Source organism: Sceloporus occidentalis, unplaced genomic scaffold (genome assembly GCF_023333645.1).
Source record: "Sceloporus occidentalis isolate IW3139 unplaced genomic scaffold, rSceOcc1.0.p SCAF_60, whole genome shotgun sequence".
Classification (NCBI taxonomy): Eukaryota; Metazoa; Chordata; class Lepidosauria; order Squamata; family Phrynosomatidae; genus Sceloporus; species Sceloporus occidentalis.
Window position 1 is genome coordinate 3,381,064 of NW_028317040.1, and position 23,434 is coordinate 3,404,497.

General features: G+C 37.3%; 1 protein-coding gene across 1 annotated transcript in view; it reads left to right on the forward strand.

Moving 5' to 3' along the window:
* The first annotated feature begins 1,189 nt into the window (after positions 1–1,189).
* The window catches only part of LOC149287489 (vascular endothelial growth factor receptor kdr-like), an 84,949-nt gene continuing 62,704 nt past the window's right edge, over positions 1,190–23,434 (forward strand). The window contains exons 1-4 of the mRNA XM_089492831.1: positions 1,190–1,229; positions 15,987–16,086; positions 18,300–18,370; positions 20,151–20,278. Coding sequence (XP_089348957.1) covers positions 1,190–1,229; positions 15,987–16,086; positions 18,300–18,370; positions 20,151–20,278 — 339 coding nt within the window. The remainder of the gene's footprint in view (positions 1,230–15,986; positions 16,087–18,299; positions 18,371–20,150; positions 20,279–23,434) is intronic.

Here is a 23,434-nt window from a genome sequence, read left to right on the forward strand (position 1 = left end):
GCTGAACCAATAACCTATTTGCAGAGCAGGATTACCTCTTGGGCCACATAGCAAAGTGTGATGGGTGCCATGTGACAAATTAACATAAAATTATGCCCCTCAGTTTGAAGGAACTCGTTAAAGTCTCGGGACTCAGGATGTAGTCAACGAAACTTTACAGGTGTTATGGTGCTATATATTATAGAAGCTAGATGACACTGTGAACTCTAGGGTACTCTAGATACTGAAGAACATAGTCCTCCTACGTTAGCATATATTGTTGATTTACTGAAGACCAAAATGAGGTAATGTCCTTTTAAAGTGAGTAATAACCCCAATGGCTTTGAAAGAATCGAGTCTAGATATAAACATTTTATACTCTTGGGAGTGACCTGAAGAATCTTGTGGGTGGTAGTTTTGCCAATGACCAGGGAGAGAGATCTCTGCAGATGCTAATATGACATAAAACATAAAAATCATGATTTGTTTAAAGGGATACTCCCTCTAGATTGCAACCTTGGTTGAGCAGGTCCCTAATCTCCTGTTGTTTTGTAAGTCACTGTCAGAAGGTAGGGGAACGGAGCACAGCGCAGTGAGACGCTAAACACAGGTGATGCCAAAGTGGTGCAAGCAGGTATTTATGTCACAAAAGACAGGCATATACCGGAAGCGAAGTCTTAACACAAGCCGTAGTCAGGGAGTACAGAAATACACGAGAGTCCTTTTAAACGTAGCCGAGTTCCAGGGTAATAGATAAGCACAGAGTCCAGTAAACAAGCCGAGGTCAAAAATAGCCGGGAAACTTACGTAGTCCAGTAAACAAGCCGAGGTCAAATTAGCCAGGAAATCCACAAACAAGATAAGGGTAAGGAAGGGTAAGATTCAGGTAATCAGCATACAGGAATGGAGCACCGCTTAGTTAACAAGCCAGCACTGACTGAACAGTGCTGGGGGTTTATATAGCCCTGCCAGATCCTGACTCCTCCCCTCTAATTATCCACCATCAGTGTAGAGCTGTCAATCCTCCCTATTCCCCGCCCTCTGCTTACCTCCTGCACTAGCTTCAATGGAACTGGGAAGTTAGACACGCCCCCCCGCCATGGACAACGTGTTCGCGGCCATCTTCCGCGAGATGCCTCTCAATCGAGGCCGGTGATGCGGCCCACGCCGCAACCGCGTGGTTCTCGTACGGCGTCTTGGCTGTCCGGACATGGAGGCAGTTCGTGGTGGGACCCTGCACGGCCGCCGAGGTAGGTTGGATGCCTGACAGTCACTTTGTTATGTTATATACTACTTGTTATGTCCTGTCTACCCATTGTACAGTGCTACGGAATCTGATGGTGCTATATAAACCAGTAAATAATAATAAGGGAAGAGTTAACTCAAACTATTGCTGATAAGTAATGGAAGAACCACCTGTAGAAAAAAAAAGATATAAATAATGCATACTTTCATGTATGCGGAAGTTATAAAAAAAAGGTATGAAGGTCGTTTTTTTAGACTTCACATTTCAACACGCTACAAACATCTTGAAAATGTTATTTTTGGATTGTGGTCAATTATAAATTCCCAAGAAGTAAATCATAAAGGGAGAGAATTATACTATTCTGTCTACTGTAAAGAGAGAGCTTTGTAAAACAAGACACGGGAGCTACACCTGCAATAGTTATTGAACGGATGCCTAAAGACAAGTTTACATCAATCCACACAGCTTACAAAAATTCTGTCAAGATTTTGGCTTCATTTTCAAACTGTTCAAAAGATTTCATATTCTTCAGCTTTCCAACCTATATGTCTCAGAGCACATTTTGGAAGTGGAATTGGTATACCCTAAATGTCCTCTACTCTAAATGTCCCTTTAACCTGCTCCATATAGGTATAGGACAAGTTAGCATATTTTATGGATTAACTATTTAAACTAATTTTATCAACTTTTTTAGCCATAACATTATGACCAGTGACAGGTGAAGTGAATAACACTGATAATCTTGTTATCATGGCACCAGTCAGTGGGTGGGATATATTAGGCAGCGAGTGAACATTTCGTCCTCAAAGTTAATGTGTTAGAAGCAGGAAAAATGGGCAAAGGTAAGGATCTGATCGACTTTGACAAGAGCCAAATTGTGGCTAGAAGACTGGGTCGGAGCGGCTCCAGAACTGTAGCTCTTGTGGGATGTTCGCGGTCTGCAGTGGTCAGTACCTATGAAAAGTGGTCCAAGGAAGAAAAAGTGGTGAACCTGCGACAGAGTCATGAGCGGCCAAGGCTGATTGATGTATGTGGGGGGAGCAGGCTGGCCTGTGTGATCAAATCCAACAGACAAGCTACAGTAGTTCAAATTGCTGCAAAAGTTAATGCTGGTTCAGTTGGTTGTGTATGGGGCTGCGTAGCTGCAGACCAGTCAGGGTGCCCACGCTGACCCCCGTCCACTGCGAAAGAGCCTACAATGGTCATGTGAGCATAAGAACTGGACCAAGGAGCAATGGAAGAAGGTGGCCTGGTCTGATGAATCACGTTGTGGTGCCAGATACCACAGCACACCTTCAGAGGTCTAATGAACTTAATGCCTCAACTGGTCAGGCTGTTTTGGCTGCAAAAGGAGGACCTACACAATATTAGGCAGTTGATCCTAATTTTATGGCGGATTAGTGTATACAGAAGTAAAACAATGATGACAAAGTTAGTGCACCTTTTTGAGGCAACCTACACCTATAGAAGGTTTTTGTTCTTGTGACCAGGCAATGCATTAACTCATTAGGGTGACAATGTACATGATTGATGTGCAGGGTTTTTTTTATTCCTTGAGTTCCTTCCCGTTTGAGGTAATGATGAAAGTTTGTGGATCCAGAAAACATTTATATGGTTTACAGCTGTTGATGACAAAAACCTAGAGAGAGCACATACAGGCTGTCAGAAATTATACATGTGCTGACTATATATGAAAATGTGAAGCATGGGTTTTGTTTTATTTGTTGTTAACAACCTTTAGTTTTGCTTTTAATAAAAGAAAGTTGAGACTTAGATGAGGAAACCTAATTTACAATGTAATCATCCATTTTCTTGCTAAAAAAATAAACCTTAGTGTGATCTGCAGTGGCTTAATTAGACTGCAGCCTCTTGAAGGGTTAACATGATGTGATCTTCATCCTCAATGCAGCAATGACAGACATGTTGCCTGAGGGAACATCTGGCATCTGAGACAACTTCTTACGTGGACCAAAGCTTAAGCAAGGACCCCAAGTGTGCCAATGGAGCGTGCGACCCTGTGAAACACTAGTAGAAAAACACTGAATATACTTTACTTAGGTAGCCAATTTTAAAATTGGAGGAACTGCATGCACTCCAGTTTACACTTGGAAAACCTGTGTGTGTTTTTAATATATTGAACGTATGTTTATATTTGAAACATATTTCATCTAGATACATGATCTTAGTAAATAAGTCTGCCCTCCTCACCGTAAAGCAGCATACCTGGTCTAATCTCAGCCCTTGATTCTCTGTCTCCAGCATAAATTTCACTTGCAGAGATGCACAAACCTGCTTCCAATATCTAAATGATTAACGTCCAAGAACTGATTATGTATTCCCAGGGGAGAAGAAGAAGAATTCACCAAATGTTTTAGCCATGGTGTCATTCTCTGACGTGCTGGCTGGGAGCTCCAAAGAAATACTTGTTACTGAATAGGGCAAACCACGCTACAAACGCCTGGTTATAGATAATTTTACCCATTTTAATTCTCAAAGTGCCAGAGGGATAGACAGTGCATTGCAACAGTGATACAATCTTTGGCGCTAACAGATTTAACACATTGAAAGTGCATTTTTACCTACGTTTAAACAGTTTGTCCTGTTCTTATTACTATCACCATTTATGTAGAAGCATAGCCTTGTGTAACTAGCTGTGATAGCGTTCTATTTGTGAGTAGTTTGCTGAATTGACACAATTACATTGTGTTTTGTTTTCCTGCCATCAGTCTACAGCTATAAACAAAAATGTTTGTTAAATAAAAAAGTATGGTTGTTGGGAAAAGTTGCATAGACACGCATGTCTGTGTTTACATATTTTTATGTGCCTTTACATTGTTCAGGTCACAACTGTGTTTGAAAGTCCACATTGTACAGCACTGCAGAATATGACGGTGCTATCTAAATCAATAAATAATAATAATGACTGCAGAATATTGTCAAAAAACAAAAAGTCTCCAACCACAAAAAATGAGGTCAAAGATAAACTGAGGAGCCTGAGAAAGAGAACTGGCATATTGTGTGAAAAAGAATCCTCCTAGTCGCAGGACCGGGGTTCTGACACACCACGCTCTAAGACCATTTCCCCTTAAATAGGTGTCCAGCGGCGTCAGTGGAACGGTCCACCAACATCAGTGGGACCACCCGCTAATGTAAGTGGGACCACCCGCTGATATAAGTGGGACCACCCGCTGATGTAAGTGGGACCACCTGTGACGTCAGCGGGTAATCCTGGTTTTACTGTTCTAAATATATACTATGGATTTTGGTTCTAGTTTATTTCTGAATTTGCATTTTGCTTTACTGCATAGAATCTATAGTTCATGATACACAGTGTACTCTCACAACATTAGTACATCACTATGGCATATGATGGTGCTATATAAAACAATAAATGTAAAGGCTGTTTTCATCCTGTATTTGTGGAAGGGGTCTCAGGCAGTATTTATACTCCCTTCAGGACCCTCTCCTTCAGAGCATTTCATTATAACTGTCGGGGCATTTCGTTAGGACATTTTGTTGGCAGTTGCAGGGTATTACGTTTGTTGTTTGTGCATTTTGCTTCACCTCGTCTAGTATTGTCTAGTCTCTTACCTCCCTGGGCGTTCCTCTCTGTGCCACCATCTCCTTCTTAGGCCTGGGTAAGCACTTTCAATTCCTTTCATTTGCTCTTCTCGGCACACGGGCAGGGTAAAGGGGGGAACTTGTTAGGGGATTATATCAACTGCTGCTGCAGCTCTACTCGTTTCATGGGCAGGAAAGAGGGTCTCGATTAGGGGAGAAGGGGAAGGTATCCAGAGCTGCTCTGCTCGTTTCATGTGCAGGGAGAGGGGTGCTTGTTTAGGGAAATCTATCCAGGGCTGCTCAGCAGCTCTACTCATTTCATGAGCAGGTTGAGGAGGATGGGTGGTGGGTTTAAGAGCGCTTAAGAAAGAAAAAAAAAAGGTTCTCCCTAAATTTGGTTCTAACGTTTGACACCTTCTGCCACACTAATCTCAAACTTTCTCCCAACACATAGTGAGCATACAACATAAGGTTTCCCTACTACCCCCAGATAGGCCCTACATTTGTTCATATTTTACCTTTACCTCAAATGTAAGGGCTGTATTTGTGAGAGGGGTCTCAGGGAGAATTTTTACCCCTTCAGGACCCTCTCCTTCAGGGTGTTTTGTTAGCGATTTACACCCACCCCCCCATTTCACTCTTTCTGCCTCCCTTAGTCTCTATTCTCTATACTCTCTATCTCTTTCCTATCCCTCATCCTTCTCCTTCACATTTGTCTTTTTCTTATTTGTGAAATTGTATTTTTTATTATTACTCCAGTTCCTCAGGCTGTTGATGGGTATTATGCTGTACAGAAAGTATATCCTCCCTTCTTTAGCATGCAAGAAAACAATGTGAAATTATCTCTGCACCAAGATTCCCAAGAATAGCTGCAGGCTCAGTATCAGGGAGGAGTTGCTTTATCTTGGTGAGGAGCAAATGGTTTGTTTAAGACTAAGTGGCAAGAAAAAAAATCATTAAATGAAAAGTGCTCCTTAACCCTGTGTTTCCCAGAAGTATAATACACAGCAAAAATGTAACAAAACAACAACAACATGTTATCCAGCTGTTTAGAACAAAGCAGTACTAATGGATTACTGTTTAATTTTTACAAACAAAACAACCTGTTTCAAATAGGAATTATTCTTTACATACCTAATGATCTCATTGTAATGTTAGCTTTTTTGAGCTTTACATAATCAGTTTTCTAAGAAAATAGTCCAAAGAAAAAGTTGCAGCAGCATACAAACATAGAGTTAAATGGCATGTAACCCATTGGCCCTTCCAACATATACTACTTGCTATGAAGCCTAAAACCTTACCTGGTCTCGTGCTTTCTTTTGTTCAATGTATCTATGTATGTTGCATTTATCAGAGGCAGATTGCAATGACCAGACATCCCTGGCACTTTAAGGTGGCGGCCGTCTGATGACATCAATGCATCCGGCAGCTGGATATGCGCGGCTTCATGCTAGTTTTTCTTCTGCTCACATATTGTGTGGCCACGCATATCCAATCATTAGCCACACGCTGCAGCATCAAACATGCCGCTGGAGCTGCAGTATGTGGTATTATCGGCCAGCAGCCCACCGGACATTTGCCCAGTGTGCCAGATGGCCAGTCCAGGTCTGCCATGTATGTTTAAACTCCCTCGCTGTATTCAACTATATGGAAAGAGGTAATGCTAACATAATTATGTAAATCGATTTTTTATTGAAACATTCTCTTTCAATACAAAAATACTATATCAAATGAAAGATCATACATTACAAAGACAGCACAGGGAAATCCGAGTACAGTATAAATCCCAATTGTATAGTAATGACAGATAAAATAGAAATACTGAATTTGATGGCAGATAAGAACCATTCAGCCCCTCTAATGTGCCTGTTTTTTCCTGCTATAAAGACTCAAACTGTATCCAGTCTTTGGTCTCATCTTAAAGTCTGGATAACAATATGCCTGTCCCATGTATGTGTTTAACTTCCCTTATTAAATTAAACTCTACCATGTCTGATGGGAGGCTGTTCGAGTTATCGACCACCCTCTCAGTAAAATACATAACAGAATATAACAATGCCATTTTGGGGTATTGTCTTAGAGTGGGGTGGGGTAAACAAGACTGTTAAAAAATGTGAGTGGGTCAGAAGGGGAGTGGGACTAGTCCTCAACCTCTATACTGTCCGTAAGAGAGTAGTCCCTTAACAGGGTTTTGGTTTACTGGTCTGGCCTAGTGAACATAATGGTAAAGAATTTGGGTGACCATTTAACGGAAATTCTAAAGGTAACTTAATTAAAGAAATATTTTCGTTTGATACGTCACAAACAGCCAAATATATTCTTTTGGAACAAATCGTAAAAATTTATGTCTGACCAAAAAAAATGTAAATATAATTGTTTTCTATTGTGGCTAGCATTTAGCATAAGCAAATATTAATGTTTTTCTAAGTAAATATAAAAAGGAATTAGCATTTTAGCTGCTCAAGCAAAAACAGTATTATGATTATTCAACTCTGTGGGACTAAATACACAAAATGTCCAAGTGCTGAAATGATAATGTTTTGGCAAGAACCCATTTTAAATAAATACAATTATGTGAAAGGTGGCAAGAACTTTGCCAACAGAACTCAGGGTAAACGGTAAGCTTGAGGTATATGCAGCTTATTTTTAGTGCCAGGTATTAATCGGTCCAGTAAATATGTCATTCATAATAACATGATCATATACACGTTTAGGAAAAGATAATGTGTCTGTGTTAGAATCATTATTGGCAGTGAAATGGACATCATAAAAAAGTACAGTTTTTCTGTAGTCTGAGTCTGGAAGTACATTTTGTTTCATTTTTGATGATGCTGTTTCACTAACTTGGTAAAGCTTCCATCTCTAAATTGCTTTGTCTTCATGTTAAAAAGTATATTGTACCGCAGTTTGGATCGCATGGTAGGGAGCTCTTGGAATATCTCAAGTCAAACACTCAGAACCTGGGTCTTTACATGAGCCAAAGCTAAAGCTCATTAAGGTCAGATGTTTTACAGCAGGTAGGAAATGGGCAAAACACATTCTTATCAGCAATCAAATCAAATCATTTCTAGAAGTATACTTGCCAAAGGTCCCAAATGCTGGCGGTTATGGATGTCATGGTTCTCAATGAGCTTACTGTGTCATGACATCATGACACACGTGCATGTAGCATATATAAGGGGAAATAGTAAAAAAAGTCGCATATTGGCCTACCATTGAAATAGCATGCCATGGTCTGCTTTTCTAAGATTCCAATAGCTTTCTCTTTAATGCATAGAGCCTCAGCTGACGTGACCATTTATCAAACCCTATTCTCCATTCTTGAAGGTTACTTAGCTTTTCCTGTCAAGCTTATGAAGTATACTTGACAAAAGTGTTTATAAATTACCTGATTTCTTTTGGAGGCCTTTATTTCGGATTAGAATACTTAATTTGGCAAGAACTAAAAAGAGATCTTGTCACTGTATGGACCTCTTAAGCACTCAGGAACACCATGCAGGTTTCTCTCTTTCCCACAGGCTTCATTCTTTCAGATTTCAGTCCAGAAACACTGAGTCATTAAGGAAAAGCACAAATGCTCATGACAAACAGTTGACGTGCGTGCCCAGGGTGACAGAGAGCTGATAAAAGGGATCGCCAGTTCAAACAGTAATAGCCTTTATATGGCTGCATTTCCACTGCATGATTCCATCTTCATCAGTTCTTGCCTAATACCCGATATCAGATGGTTAAATGAATTGAAGGTGTTATTCCTAATTTTCAACTATGATGAGACCATATACTTCCAATGTATAAAGAATTGTATATTATGTAAACAGTGTGTGTCTATCTACAAGTTAGTAGTCTGAGGGAAATATTCTGATGAGACTGTTCCTATTTCTATGCTGGGTTCGATTACATATGAAAAGAATGTATCTCTCTTTAGATGTGTTTTTCTTATATGATATATTTTTTGTGTATGTTTTATTGACTAATTCTATTGAGTTGGAGGAAATACATGTGTATTTCTATATCTATATTTCCATCTATATTGAAATAGGGGCCTTAAGTATATAGCAATCATGTAGAAAATTACTAAAATCTTCTCACCGCACAAATATTTTTCTAAAATACAGGTTTTTAAGCCCTCTGATTTTGTTACACTTCGTTAGAAATACATTAAAGGAATATATTTTTCTTGGTAAAACTAAACCTGATTATTTTTTACAAATGTCTGTGTTGTGTCATTTTTTATAAGTCTTGTGTTTCTTCATCTTGAGGGGCATGCTCTTCTATATCTGTCCATTATATGCTGAGTGTTATAATTACAGGATTGATTGATTAATGGAGCCAACACAGTGCAGGATGGGGTCAGCGTGGTAGTGCATTAAATCTTTTGAAGATGACTGAGAAAGTCTTCTGGAACAGATCTTAAATGTAGATTTTAAAGAATGTATTTGCATTGTAATTTAGAATATTTGCTTTTAAAAACATTACTTTGAAATAATGCTCCTGGGATAGATAATTGGTTGTTTCCTCGCCTTCAATCTTCTGACTGACAACCCTAACATTGCTTTAATGTATATATAGGGGGGAAGTGGTTTTATTTTGCATCTGTACCTCTGATTATCGATTAGTTGTTACCTTATAAATCAGAGTTATCATAGAGCAAACACAATGTTTTCATCAATATTCTTCTCCGTGCGTTGATATTGTGCAGAAGAAAAATCCAGTTCACATGCGACTTGTCTTCGTTATATGTCGCTGTGTCTGTCTATGTTATAAACTGCTTCTTATGTGTTGCGTTATATACAGTGCCAGGATGTTTGTTGCCTTAAAGTAATTTTTTATAGTTTATTCTTGATGTCAACGGAATGGTCAAATAAAATGACAGTGGATATTGAACATGTGTTTTTAAATACATCTCAATAAAATGGAGGCTTGGTCGCACGTTTAAGGAGCCACCTATCGATATGACACCCCCTAAAATAAAATATATTTGTAATACAGAAGTTAATGGAATTATCAAAATAAATAAGAGACTATGTATACATCTTTACTTAACAATGGGTCTCCTTTTATATGCCACTCTGACCTTTTTTATATTCTAAAAAAAAATATTTCTATGTAAGAGGATGAGCCTCAGTCAGGGCTGGACTGGCGATCACATGGTGGCCCTGGCATTTTAAGTCCATTATTTGACGCCTATGGCATGTTGTACCTGCTGTTGCCAATGATTCAGTTGCTTATTGTTTTTCGATGGGTTGTAAACACTCCTGAATATTGTGATTCCATTCACGATAGTACTCTCCCAGAAGAGGGAGAGCTCCATGTAGCCTGCCCTGGGAAGTTCCTAGGTATGGATGAGTAAAGAAGCTGTCACTTAGTGCCTACGTAGAAGCTAAAATGAATGAGTGCAGCACATGTTGGAGAAAGCTCTGTACCAAGTGATAGATACAGAGTTAATGCGCATCAATGCTTATTACGTGGAAGAAGAAGGCTGGATGAATATTACATTTACACCCATCAGATGTGAAAAAAATGTCATATCAAGGCATTGACTGCTTACAATGTTGTAACTGGATAACTGTTTGATACTGGAGATCTTTGTATCTTGTAATGTAGCCATTTAAATCAGCATTGTCATGCCCGAAGTAGGGAAAGTGTGACTGACATGAATGCAGAAGTGATGGGTTTTGTTTCGCTGTAATAAGTGACTCATAAGTGACCTCAACAATTTCAAAAATAATTAAAAACGTTCCCCTCTCAATCAGTTCAACCCTGCTGCATCGAATGGATTTGTCAGCTGGCTTAGTTGATATAAAGTGTAGCAAAAGAACTGTTGTTTTTAAGTAATACAGCTAAGAGGATTAAAAATAAATTCTACTATGGTGGTCCTCAAACCTATTTATGTTGCATTGGCTCCCCATCTTGGCACCTACACACAACATTGCAAAACTGTTATGCCATACATTGTTATAAAATACACCACCTTATTCTAACGCAAGCAATGTTCACCGCCACCACAAAAAATAGAAATCCTCTAGGTCCAGCCATGGTGCCCCATCAATGCAATCTGTAAACTTGAGCTATCACATTGAGTATGTTTACATTTCTATGTTTTGTTGTATTCCACAGAAGGACCCCCACATAGCCAGGGACCATTCCTAGGAACTTGCTTGATTTTCCCCAGAGTCTCTGGGTGAAGTGCTGCTTTCCCGGGCCCTAGGCTGCCTTATAGATGATCCTCTGATGTTAGCCACAGCAACCACCACATACATTATATTAATGGACCAAGCTATGTTTTTAAATTCCTATATCTTTATAAAAGCATTATAGATTAAAACCACAACTATTAAAATAGGAGAGTGCATTTTTATAGCTCTCCAGTTGACAGGGTGTGTAAATCAATTTGGACTCCCATATTTAGAGATGGAACTGTGTAAATGTGGCGCAACCACGAAATTAACAGGTTGCCCATATGGCACTAAACATACTACATTTTCCGACATGCCTAATACATTCTTAGAGATTGATAGCCAAGTTGTTTTTAAAGAAATTTCTTCCTCCTAAGGCCAAGTATCATCCTTTTGCCTGTTCCAAATGGTGAAGCTTTACACATTTTTCAAGCCTGTTGAGCTTCTCCAAATCACTTAATACTCTCCAGCTGATAAACGATGTTATATGGTTTTACAAAAACATCAGCTGTTCATTTGTTTTATGTGTGTGGTACAGGAACATAAGTTATGATATGAGGAGCAGGAACTCCACAGCTCTTCATTAATCAGTAGGTTAACTGACATATCTTAGCTTTGATTTAACTGCTACTCTGCCACAAAATTAGACGAAGTAATGGTATATTTCTAAATTCCCTTAAATATGGACCATCCCTCAAAGGATCAAGTTATATTGATATTATATCACTATAATATATATATATACACATTTATATACATACATGCTGGAGCTCATGGTGTATAGTGAGTGGAAACACACATTCCCAAGCATCGGATTTATTGTTAACCATTTGTTGGGTTCAGTACTCAACCAACCATGCCATCACATTATGAGGGGAAATGCCAAGCAGCTCTAATACTGGGAGTAGGGGGCCAGGGCTTAAATGTATTTACATTGCTAACAGTCACAAAAAAACATCTTAATTGTTCCTTTAAACCATCTCTTCCCCGAGATACACTCTTCACTCAGCGAATGTTTCCATTCATCATCTGGCTATTCTCTTAACAATTTCTTTTGTTAAAGTTCCCCTGAAGCTATTAAAAAAATAACATATCAGTTACATTGTCCCTTAAAGCAGAAAGATTAAATGATTAAATGATCTGAAATCTCTTCAGATGACTACCATTCTAAATGAATGACAGTTCTCATGTAGCTGATACTTTAACTAGATTGCTTTGTCAATTGTTTAATGACGCTTTACTTGACCTGCCTTGTAGATGAGTTACACTTCTGCAGTATGTATAATTCAATTACATTTTCTTTTCATGGCTTACAAAGTAAATTACTTCCCATTATAAATAAGCTTGTAAAAAAAACAGTCTTTTTTGTAAATTTCCAAAGATGCCACTTATTCATTTTTACCCTATGAACTACAGTAAATATTATTGCTAGAAAAAAAATTGCTTTATTGGTAGTTAATTTTAAGCCACCAGCCATCAGCCTTCTCCTTCCTTGCCTAAGCCCCATCATTTATGGTTTTTGAATGATCAGAGGCACCTCTGCCTCTGGTCTTTTCTTACAATCAGGATAGTGATATCACAATCCTATGTAAATTTAAACACCCTTGCTATATTAACCCCTATAACTTTCCACTTATCCATTACCCTTTCGTTAGAGTGAAACACTATATCTAAGCTTCTGACTTTCTAGTTGTGGACTATGACCTCTTTTCCTCCCTCTTGTATAGAAATGTTCTCCAGACTGCGAAGAGTCAAACAAATTCAGTAGCTGCTGCCCCTGGGAACTACATTTTTTGACAATGCAGAGCTCCAAATGTGGGTTACTTTACTCTATTGTAACCCATACTCTTTCCTGTGCCTGCTACCTTAGAAAACAATTAGATCCCAGCTGGGGACTGAGAACAGCTCCTCTATAGCATCACTGGAGTGACATGAGCCAGGAGGGAATGGCTGTGCTGGAATGTTTATATCAGCCGCACAATAAAAGTTCTTTAATTGTATTTCCAGAATACATATTTACATTAGATTCAACCCAGTTTGTTGTCTTTTCCTCAGAACTGAGACTAATGTTTTCTCTGAGTGTGAACTGATATGAGCTGACATCAGTGTTGTACATTTTAGATACCATGTTCAAAGGTAAGGCTTATATGCAGACCCAAAAAGAATATACAAGAAGAACAGTGCTTGAGTGTATTTGATTGCTTTAACAGAGAGGAAAAAGTACAATGAGTTATTTATGCATATTTAATGTACACATAGGTTTTTTACTGTGTATGGGCCGTGTGTTTTGTATATAATGTATGAGTGGTTGGTGAATGCTATTTATGTGGGGTAGGAATAAGGTCCATGTTTTGTGGTAAGAGTCTGAGCCCAGCCATGTCCTTGGTATTTGCAGAAGGACCAATATGTCACTGTGCTGAGTTGAGAAAATATTCTACAGAATAATAATAAAACTGTAGATTTTTTGTAGAGCACTCCATTTGTGGCATTTTTTATTGTATTTATTTTTACTATGGTGTTATTCACCTCAAAAGCCTTTTGCTGTAGCTAGTATTTCTGTTTTCTTTTCATCAAACATCCTTCTTCTTGTTCTTGCACAAAAAATAATATAATAATAATTTATGACATTTTACAGTTGAGGGTCTTCTCCATACTGTTTGCTGCTGTTTATGTGGGCTATATGGTCAGGGAAGGTACAATCGCATAAGCATAACAAGCAGTTGCTAAGGACCCCAGTGGCCCAAGGGGCTCCTTACAGGTGAATTGGAAGTCATTCCTGCTATGCATTTTCAGTAGAAAGACTTTGTAGTCATGACTAGATTGTAATCTCCCAAGAGCAGAACCTGCTTCTCCTTTTGTACCACTTTTGTTATTGTGTGGCATTTTAAATCATTTTACCGACTCTTAACAGCACTACTGAATCTGCTGATGCTATAAATAAATGTAATATAATAGATACTAAGTTCCATAGTACTTGTGCGATTATGGTTTTTTTTTTAACCTGTGTTAAAGATGGGGCTCAGATAAATCATTTGGCTTAGCGCCCTTTAAAACTTTGTACTCGGTGTATCATTAACAAACTAGGTACAACTATTTACCAGGCCCAATAAATTCAAATGCCCCACATCAAACTGTAGACAATACAAATTCATGTACTAGGCCTCAAAAGTATCCTACTAAGTGTCCCCTATGGTTTACAGCACAATCTGTATGTGTAACGCATAAGGAATAAAAATATAAGTATAGTACACCACATTTTAAGTTTATAATTGAAGACTACACACTGAGGGGTTGCTCAGCCATGTAGTGATGAATTGTTTAAAATGTGTGCATATCTGTAGAATCCAACCATATGTATTATCATTGTAGACATGCACATGTGCATGCAATGAATAAGATAGAGAAAGACAATAGAAAAATGTCTTGGTAGCCAATCAAATACATATCATCAACAACTTTAGATTTCTGCAGGTCATGGCTATCACTGCTTTGTGCCAACCATAACTGTAGACAGAAAGATAGAAGTCAACGGCAAATAAGAATTCAGCCTGTCTAGTCTAGATTGAAGGCCAAATGATTTCACTGAATTCAATTCTTACTTCATTATTCATTGTGAATGGCTAACACTGGCAGGAACTCACCCTGCATAATTTAATCGATGAGGAGACTCCAGTAATCTCTCACATTTGACTCTACATTCTAGAGGACCAAATAAGCTATCCTTACAGCAGAAGCTCAATGGAGTTTGTTCTTCAAAAATTATAGTCTACAACCTAAACCATAGCCTAAAAACTTTCCTGTAAGCTTTATCTTTAGTGTTTGGTGCAGGATTCACTAAATCTGCCATTGTACTATAAAAATATTTCCTTATACAATGTATCAGCAGTCTGACCATCTGGCAAGCTTTCAGATCAGCAAACATATAGTCACCTGCATCACCGAATGTCAGGGAAAATGCTGGTGCCAAAAATCTTCAGAAGTCCCCTCCAACCGGACCAAACAACACCCAGAAAATCTCACACACAGAAATAGGATACGCAAAGGAGTTCTTTATTAAAGTGACAGAGAACATGTGGATAGTTGTAGAGTTGTACTCTAATGGTCACAGTAGAGTAGTAGCTACTATTTAAAAACAGTTTGTGAGTCTCTTTGTAAAAAAATTAACTAACATAAATTATTTGTAGAACACTTTCCTTGGGTGTGCGAGGGTGATCTTTGCACTTAATTTGGGCGTGTGAGTTAACATGTCAGGCACACCAAAGACTATTGGCGTACTAAACAAACATACCAAAGAAAAGGTTCTTCAACTGGAAAAACATATGTAAGAACTTGACAAATGTCTTTCTCTAGCCAGAACAATAGATCTTGCTTTATCAGGAAATGGCTGAATAGTGTTGCTGTATATGATATCCTAAGAACTGTGTAGGTACAGGGAATTTACAAAGACAAAAATTTTATTACTTCGTTAAATCTTTTCAAAACAAAAAGTATGTTTCTTAAGTTTACAAGGCTGAATAAAGGTGCTTATCTGAGACGAAAATTCAGAATACAACTAGTTCATTGGAATGGTATAACAGCACATAGTTGATGCCAACTGGATTGTAGAGTATCCAGAAGTAATGTATTTAATGTAGTCCTACAATATACACTTTTCATAAGCGTGCCACATTAAAGCACTCATTCGGTCAGTCTCCTCTAAGAACATTAGCATCGCAGGTCTTAAGAAGGGATATCACATTTATGGGAAGGTATTTCTATTATAACCTCTTGCTACTCTCTGTATATGTTACTGCTCTTATATCCCGAACACTTGAAACCTAAAATAAAGCAGAACCTTATGGAAAGATATTGTCTACTATACCCACTTTCATCCTCAAAACCCTTTTCAGACATTTATGCCATTGTAATTGTGGATGTGAACTGTTCACAGATTAGGAAAGTAGATATCATATATGAAGGTTAGAATTTGGGAAATTGGAAGAATAGACATTATTATTAACCAACTTTTTTTTTTTAATTTTCAGGTCATCGTAGGGATCGTGAGACTTTGCACAAACCTCAACTAAACCCACCAGGAAACCATTTTCAAATCAAAGCAGGGGATTCCTACACTATATCCTGCAAGTAAGTTCTTGGTTAAACTTTGGAGTTACTTAATTTACACCTAGTTAAATATAATTATTTAGACAATTGTAGGTATAATTGACGATTTCAGTAGAATGTCATTATAGTTCAATAATCAATCCTGGATATATCTAATAACACACCTAGGAGACTATTTGTTCCACGGAATATTGATATTGTGAAATATTAATTGCCAACTAGGGCATCGCAAGCGATAAGCAAAATGTAGGAGCACTTGTATCTTTGTGAAGCTATTTATTAACAGTTGTTGCGTAACATATTGCTCAAAATTAAAAGAAGAACTTGAAATTCAGTCATATTAAGTGTTCTTTGTTCTGTTAAACATGGAAAATATGGGCCAAAACTCATCTATAATATTTGGGGTAACCAAGGCAATGGCGTTGATTGGTTACTTCTATTTGTTGGTGTATGGACGGGTTGTATTGTTATACATTTTCTTGGAAAGGGCATGCTGATTGGCCTTTTATTTAGATTGAAATAACCATACTTCTTGTCAGGAAATCAATTTAATTAAACTCAGTATTTGGAGGAAAGAGATTTAAAAAGCGGAATTGGAAGCAGCTGAGCTTCACCTTGCACTTGGGGTTAGCTGGCTTTGTTGGACTGACTGGGTCATGGAAAATGTGTGAGTTGTTTCTGAATGTCAGAACTTAGCGCAGCCAGTGACTGCATCACTCAGTGGCTGGAAGTGTTTTAAGATGATCATCTCCGCAGTGGCATCAGCTTCAGGAAGGCGGCAGGCGGATAGTCTGTGTTAAGAGCCAAAAAATACCTTTTTGGGAAGGAACAGGGAGGGAACAAGACCTTCTGTTTATTGCACATAACCCTACAGACTTTAAACCATAATCCATTTATTTAATATGCCTAAGTAAAACAGTTTCCTGCATCACTATTGTCTCAGACCCCATGCTTTGGAATGTTCTACTTCCATATTTACTATATAATTTTTTATTTGATTTTAAGATTTACCTTGCATTGCCTAATGTGCCATTTAATTTAACTTAAGGTTGAAGTTGTCTTATTGGGCAATATTGTTAATATTAGCTATTATATAAACATTAATGATGATTATATTATATAATGATTCTATTATTTTTTTAACTTTAAAAGTTTTTATTTAAAGTTATTTCAAGTGTTGTTTTTTTTTTAAACAATAATAGTAATAAAAAAAGCACAAAAGTGACAGAATAATTGTTTGTGGTTAGGGCATGATATTATGATATGACATCATGGCAAAGTTAGGATGGCTTAAGGATACAGCATATGACATGTGAAATAAAGAAAGATTGTACAAGGTATCTCTTCACAAATATAAGTTGTATTTCATGCATATATACTTGACTACCAATTTCACTTGTAAAGCAGAAGTGAAGACAAAATCAAACACAGAAATATAACAGTAAGATCATATGCATTTATCCCAAATAAAATAAAGAAAAAATAAATGTAAAAAAAAATCCAGTATTTGCCATTCTCAATTTCAGGGTTATATCCTCAAAAATGACATAGTCATACATGAACATAGATACATACACACATATATTCATCCTATTATTTTTGTTTTACAGAGGATCTGCCCCACTCACTTGGCTATGGCAACAGAAACCCTTCTCATCCAACAGCAGGCTGCACGTGTGGGAGCAGCAGTGCCGAGGGCCTGATGAAGGGCATCTCACATGCAGTCAATTAACAATCACAGATGCCCAAGCTGTGGACACTGGCTTCATAACCTGTGCAAACAGCAAGCCCAACAGTAATATAAAATACAATGCCAAGATCTATATGTATGTCAAAGGTCGGTATCTACAGTCCACAGGTGCTATCATTGTGAGCCAAGAGAATCCAGAATACATAATATAATATGATTGATTTCTGATTTTTTACAGCACAGGTGCTTTTGCTGTATGTATTAGAGGTATACATTATTATTTACTGTTTTATTAAAACAAGGTTGCTTTCTCTTAGTAACAATGTATTCCTATGTTTTATTTACCATTTTTGGGACTCTTCTTACAAAGCAATATAATTGTGAGCAAAGCTGTTTGAGGTGGGGCCATATATATTTTTTCAAGGTGTTTGCATAAATATCTTACCATTTTAACAGTGCGGTCCAACACATTACTTCTTCGGCCCTTGACCAGGCGTGGGTGAAGTAGAATTTAACACTGAAGTTATATACAATTTCTATTCAGGCACTGGCATATTCTGGCTAGGCCAATAAGGCCTACGGTAGCAGGGTGTCGCTATGACTCAATACCAGGGGGTAAGTTGCCATGTTGCGTGGTTAGGTTCCCTGGCGTCCGATTAGAAATTGCTCTTATAACTGGCCCTTTACGCAATGGAAGACTGTTGCAAGCTTCCACAACAACTCTTGCCCTGAGCTTTTAAGATGTGATTATGTCATGTCCTGCTGCTCATCACATAGGTTACCAAATTACCAACAACGTGTTGTTGTTTTTTTTTGTTTTTGTTTTTAAAACAGTGTAATACACACGTAGATCATATGAAAAGAGACAGCAGTGTTATTGAAGGATAATCCTCCCGCATCTCCATTTCCAATGGCTGTTTGTGTTTCAGTGCAGTTGAATTTGTGCTAAGGAAAAACAGTTACTATTTTCCTAGTGATGTGTGACCTCTGCACACAGTTCATGCACCCACGTTTAAAAGAATGTCAGTGGTCTCAGATTCCGCGTCAGCCCATAAGCATCTTATAAAAGGAGTTCGCAATTCACTGTCAGGCCCCTGCAGTTGGGTACAGATGATGGTTGGAGTGTCCTTTTAAACAGATAACTAGCACCTCTTTCAGTGCCATTCTTATATTATGCCAAGATATTGTGCTGTATGCAAAAGAGTCTCTTTGCCCTTTAAATACACTGCTAAATAAGTGAAAGACACGTATTTAATGAACCACAAGAATAGAACTGTAGGCAATGTTGTTATTAAGCCTTAGTAGATCCACAAAATGAGAACAATTTACAGAGCATGTAAAGTACAAAATAACATATCAACAACATAATGTTCCTGCCACGTGGATCATGGTTATTATGTTGATAGAACCACCGAATTTTGCAACTGAATTACTTTTTATACATAAACAGAAAAGTTCCTATGTATCCTCTAACATCAGTCCTCGTGAATGCAGTGCCCTAGGAAGAAGCTGGCCTTTTGATGTTGCAGACATATCAAATGAGGAAGGACACAACACTCACATACTTCTTCTAAGTTGCTTGTTTTTTTCATCAAGTAGCAGCTGTCATACCTTCCCTACACTATAATATAATGATACACTGAGAATTAGGGCCTAGTCTAGGGAAACATCAGAGGGGGTAACATCAACATAGCGAAGAGCACTTGAATTCTGTTTATTTCCCTTCATGGTTTCCTTCCAAGTCGTTTGCACAATAGAACGCACGTATGATTTATATAACCCTTTCATGCTTCAGAAGGCTACTGTGATTAAGGAATTCAAAATAATGTATTCACTATTCAATTTTTGTTATAGTTAGTTACCAGATCTCACATCTCTGGGAAATTAATTCAGTTGCACTGAATGCAAAAGCAATTTGATTTCTGTAACAACTTCCAACAGTTGCTTGACAGCATGTCAGAAGGGAAATGGTACTCTGGATCTTTTACAGCTTTAATGCAATTAGTAGACTTCTTACAGGACTTGATATTGTTATGTTATCCATGAAATGCCCTACAAGAAATACTACAGTGTATTAATGAAAATTACTATTAGCCAAGGCAAGAAACAGCAATTCCACATGGACCACCAACCAGCAGGAGGTTAAAGTGGACCAGTCTGCTGTTAAATCTACTTCCAAATGATGAAATAATGATCTATGTTTTTTGCTGGTTAAATCTGATCATTATTGTGTATTTTAAAAGTAAACAGATCAACTCACACATTTCATTATACAATATGAAGAACCTTCCTTGCTTCACCAGTACAGAAAAAGTTAAAATCATGATGTCATAACCCAGATTTAACATGCAAATTTTTGGGAATTTAAATCACTAAGACTATATTTGTTCTGTAGATGACAAGCAGCCCTTTCTGGAAATGAATATACTCTATCCTGGTCAAGCACTGATAATTGAAGAGAAAGATGAGTTGGTCATCCCCTGTCGTGTCAGCTCTCCTGACTACAAGGTCGTCTTAAAGAAAGTAAGTAGAAGAACAAATAGAACATCAACAGGTCACTAACCTGCAAGTATATTCAGATGTTGGAGACGTAACCTTGTTTTAAATAAAAGTCATTTGGTGGGATGCATCAATGCTTGGTATTCATTGACAATACCACAATAGGAAGGATCCCTTTTATAGAAATATATCTAAAATAAAGGCTATTATAGAATGGAAGAATTGTAGGTCTAGCTTTTGGCTTCAGGACAAAGTCTAACATCTAAATGTATAGGACTAATATGCCCTGGACTTGCATACCAATTAAAATCTCAGAGCACCATGTAATGGCATCAAATCTCAGAGCAACATTAGGATTAGAGAACTGAGAATGAGGTCTGTAATTCACCTTTAATATCTGAAAAAGAGTATAGATCAAGAGTACATTATTTCTCAGAATGTATTACCCTTTCTTCTAGAAACAATAAATTATTTTCTCTAAAAACATCAGGAAATAGCACCAGATTTCCTCCCATTGCTTAAAAAATCTCAGAATTTTACCGCAGTTTTGTCAAACAATGAGCTCAATACAATCTGTTGTAATGTTGTTTTAAAAAAAAGTCAATTAACAATAATTTAACTGTAAAAAGTTTTCTTAACTTTCAAAAATATGTGTATAAGAAATAATTATATTTCTATTTTAATAGCTTAATAGTAATCATATTAAGGCAAACATGATGAAGGGCTTCCCGACTGTGTCCTTTACTGCCTAATCTGCATAGCCCAAATATGAAGCTAAATCAGGGAAGTGGAGGGGCAGCCCCCACTGGCAGAAAAGGGCACGGAGAGTGGGCAGAATTGATGTAGAACATGTTAAACAGCATCCCACATCCAGAGAGACAACCCTACAACATTCCCAGATGTTGTAGCATTCAATTAGTTCTTTTCCCAAGCGTTGATAGTTTTGTCTAATTTTCTAGAAATCCAGGAAGGCAGTGATGCTGAGGAATATACTCCAAAGACAATTGTAGGTCTTTGCAGAATAATAAATAGTATTTATTAATGTTAATATCTTAAATAAGTGTTGGCCAACTCACAGATCATGTAGGAGAAATCCAGGAACAATATTTATTTATTTATTTATTTAAATAAGAGGCTTTACAGAAGTAGCATGGTGAAGTGCTTTAACAGATGGTTTAATAGACAATGTCATATTACATTTTCCTCGGGCTGATGGATAAAATACTTATACACTCCTTCTACAATTTTAATGTCCTCTCTTACATAAAAAAATTGTCAGCATAAGAATAGTTTTTCATGAAGTAATTAAAGCCCTGATCAATTTTAATTCAGTGTGCTTTTTAGTATAAATTCAACAGTAGGTGGATCTGGAGATATTATAGCCTTGCCTTATAGATGAGTCAGAGACAACCTTTAACATGAGAGTTAATCCAAAGAGTCTGTTTAACTGAGAATGTGGTCTTTAATCAGGAATCGTTCTAAAATCAGCAGAGGATTTTTATGCACAAACTAAGGGTCACAATACATATGTTCATCTTTTCCAATACATCTCAGCTCTCTGTTCATAGCCTCCCCTCCTCTGCTTTACGATACGGTAGCCATGTCTTTGAACTTGACCAGATTGCTCCAGAGGTTACAGGTATGGCAGCTGGTTCCATGCCACTTTTCCCAACCATTCACCTACTCACGCCCACCTATCTCTCATGACCTGGCTCTGCTCGACATATTTGTCCCTATGACAGCTTCCAGTTTAGGGTCTATATTTATTTGAAGATTCATTTTTCAAACATTTTAAAAGACTGCCAAGGATACAGCTTGGAATGTGAGAATATTGAAATGGGCAACGAGTTAAAGCTTCCATAAAAATATATGTGTTTTATGAGTGTGAGAAAGTTGTGTTCCATACAGGTTAGTGATTACACAGAATGTTGTTTTAGTAATACATTTTTGTTTTTGTATTATCTGAAGTAATTTAAAAAAAAGTTACAATGTGTAAAAAATACAATAACTTTGTACTGGTATTTATGTATTTCTGATCATAGTTACTCTCTGAAAATTCGAAAGAATCTTTAATATCATCCAAAAGTAGAGACTGTGTAATGATAGTGGGCTAAAAGTGGATCTGTGTAATGATCACCCTGAAACCTTATATCAGATGGATCTATAGTAGACATTTCCCTCCTTGAGATCGCCTATATACTATAGGTGCTATATCTATTATAGTTTATCTTTTTTTTTTTTTTTTTTTACCTTGTTTTGACGGCATTTCCAGCCATAAATTGACTCTCATGTTTCATTACATTTTGGGCATGTTTCTATGTTTGTGCTTGTAAAATATGTTGAAATTGGCAGGACATTCCAAGAGGAATTTTCAGCTGAACGATTACAATTTTCATGTTCTGTTGTTTTGTTAGTAGTGAGAATTGACTTAGACACATTAACTTAACTACATGTTTAACGATGAAACAACTCTCTGTTTTGTGGAGGTTAGGCTATTTCTGCATTCCAGCTCCAATATTCTTCCGTTTGGTATGTGTTTCCCATTTCAGTGATATTAAATGCACAATGAAACATATACAGCCTTGTTTAATTTAATATACTGTTTTAACCTTTATTAAATTAAAACTTTTACTTGTTGACAATAGCCCAATAAAAGTTAGATATAGGTTATAATAATATTTATTTTCAGCAGATTTAATAATAATAATAATTTCACTTACCCCTAAGTTTTGTTAAAATGTGTTCATGTAATAGAGGTTAAACAGCCAGTCAAAATGTAGTGAGTTGTTGGAGGCACTTATTATGATCTAAGCATAGTGTAAACCTCAGTGGTTGAAGACCAGTTATTTTTAGTTACATAGTTACATAGTAAATAAGGTTGAAAAAGACCTAAGTCCATCACGTTCAACCCTTCTACCTAACCTTTCTACTCTTGAAGAAGAAGAAGGCCAAAAACCCTAATTAAGCTACTTCGAATTGTGCCATCAGGGGAAGAAAATTCCTTCTTGACTCCAAAAGGCAATCGGATTTCAAATTGGATCAAGAAGCTCTAAAATATTAATGTTATTCTATTTATAGCCCTGTATGTCATGCCTTTCTAAACAAATATCCAGACCCCTTTTGAAGGCAACTGTAAAGAATCCCTTCCTTTGTCGTCCATGAAATCTCCGCTCTTCCATT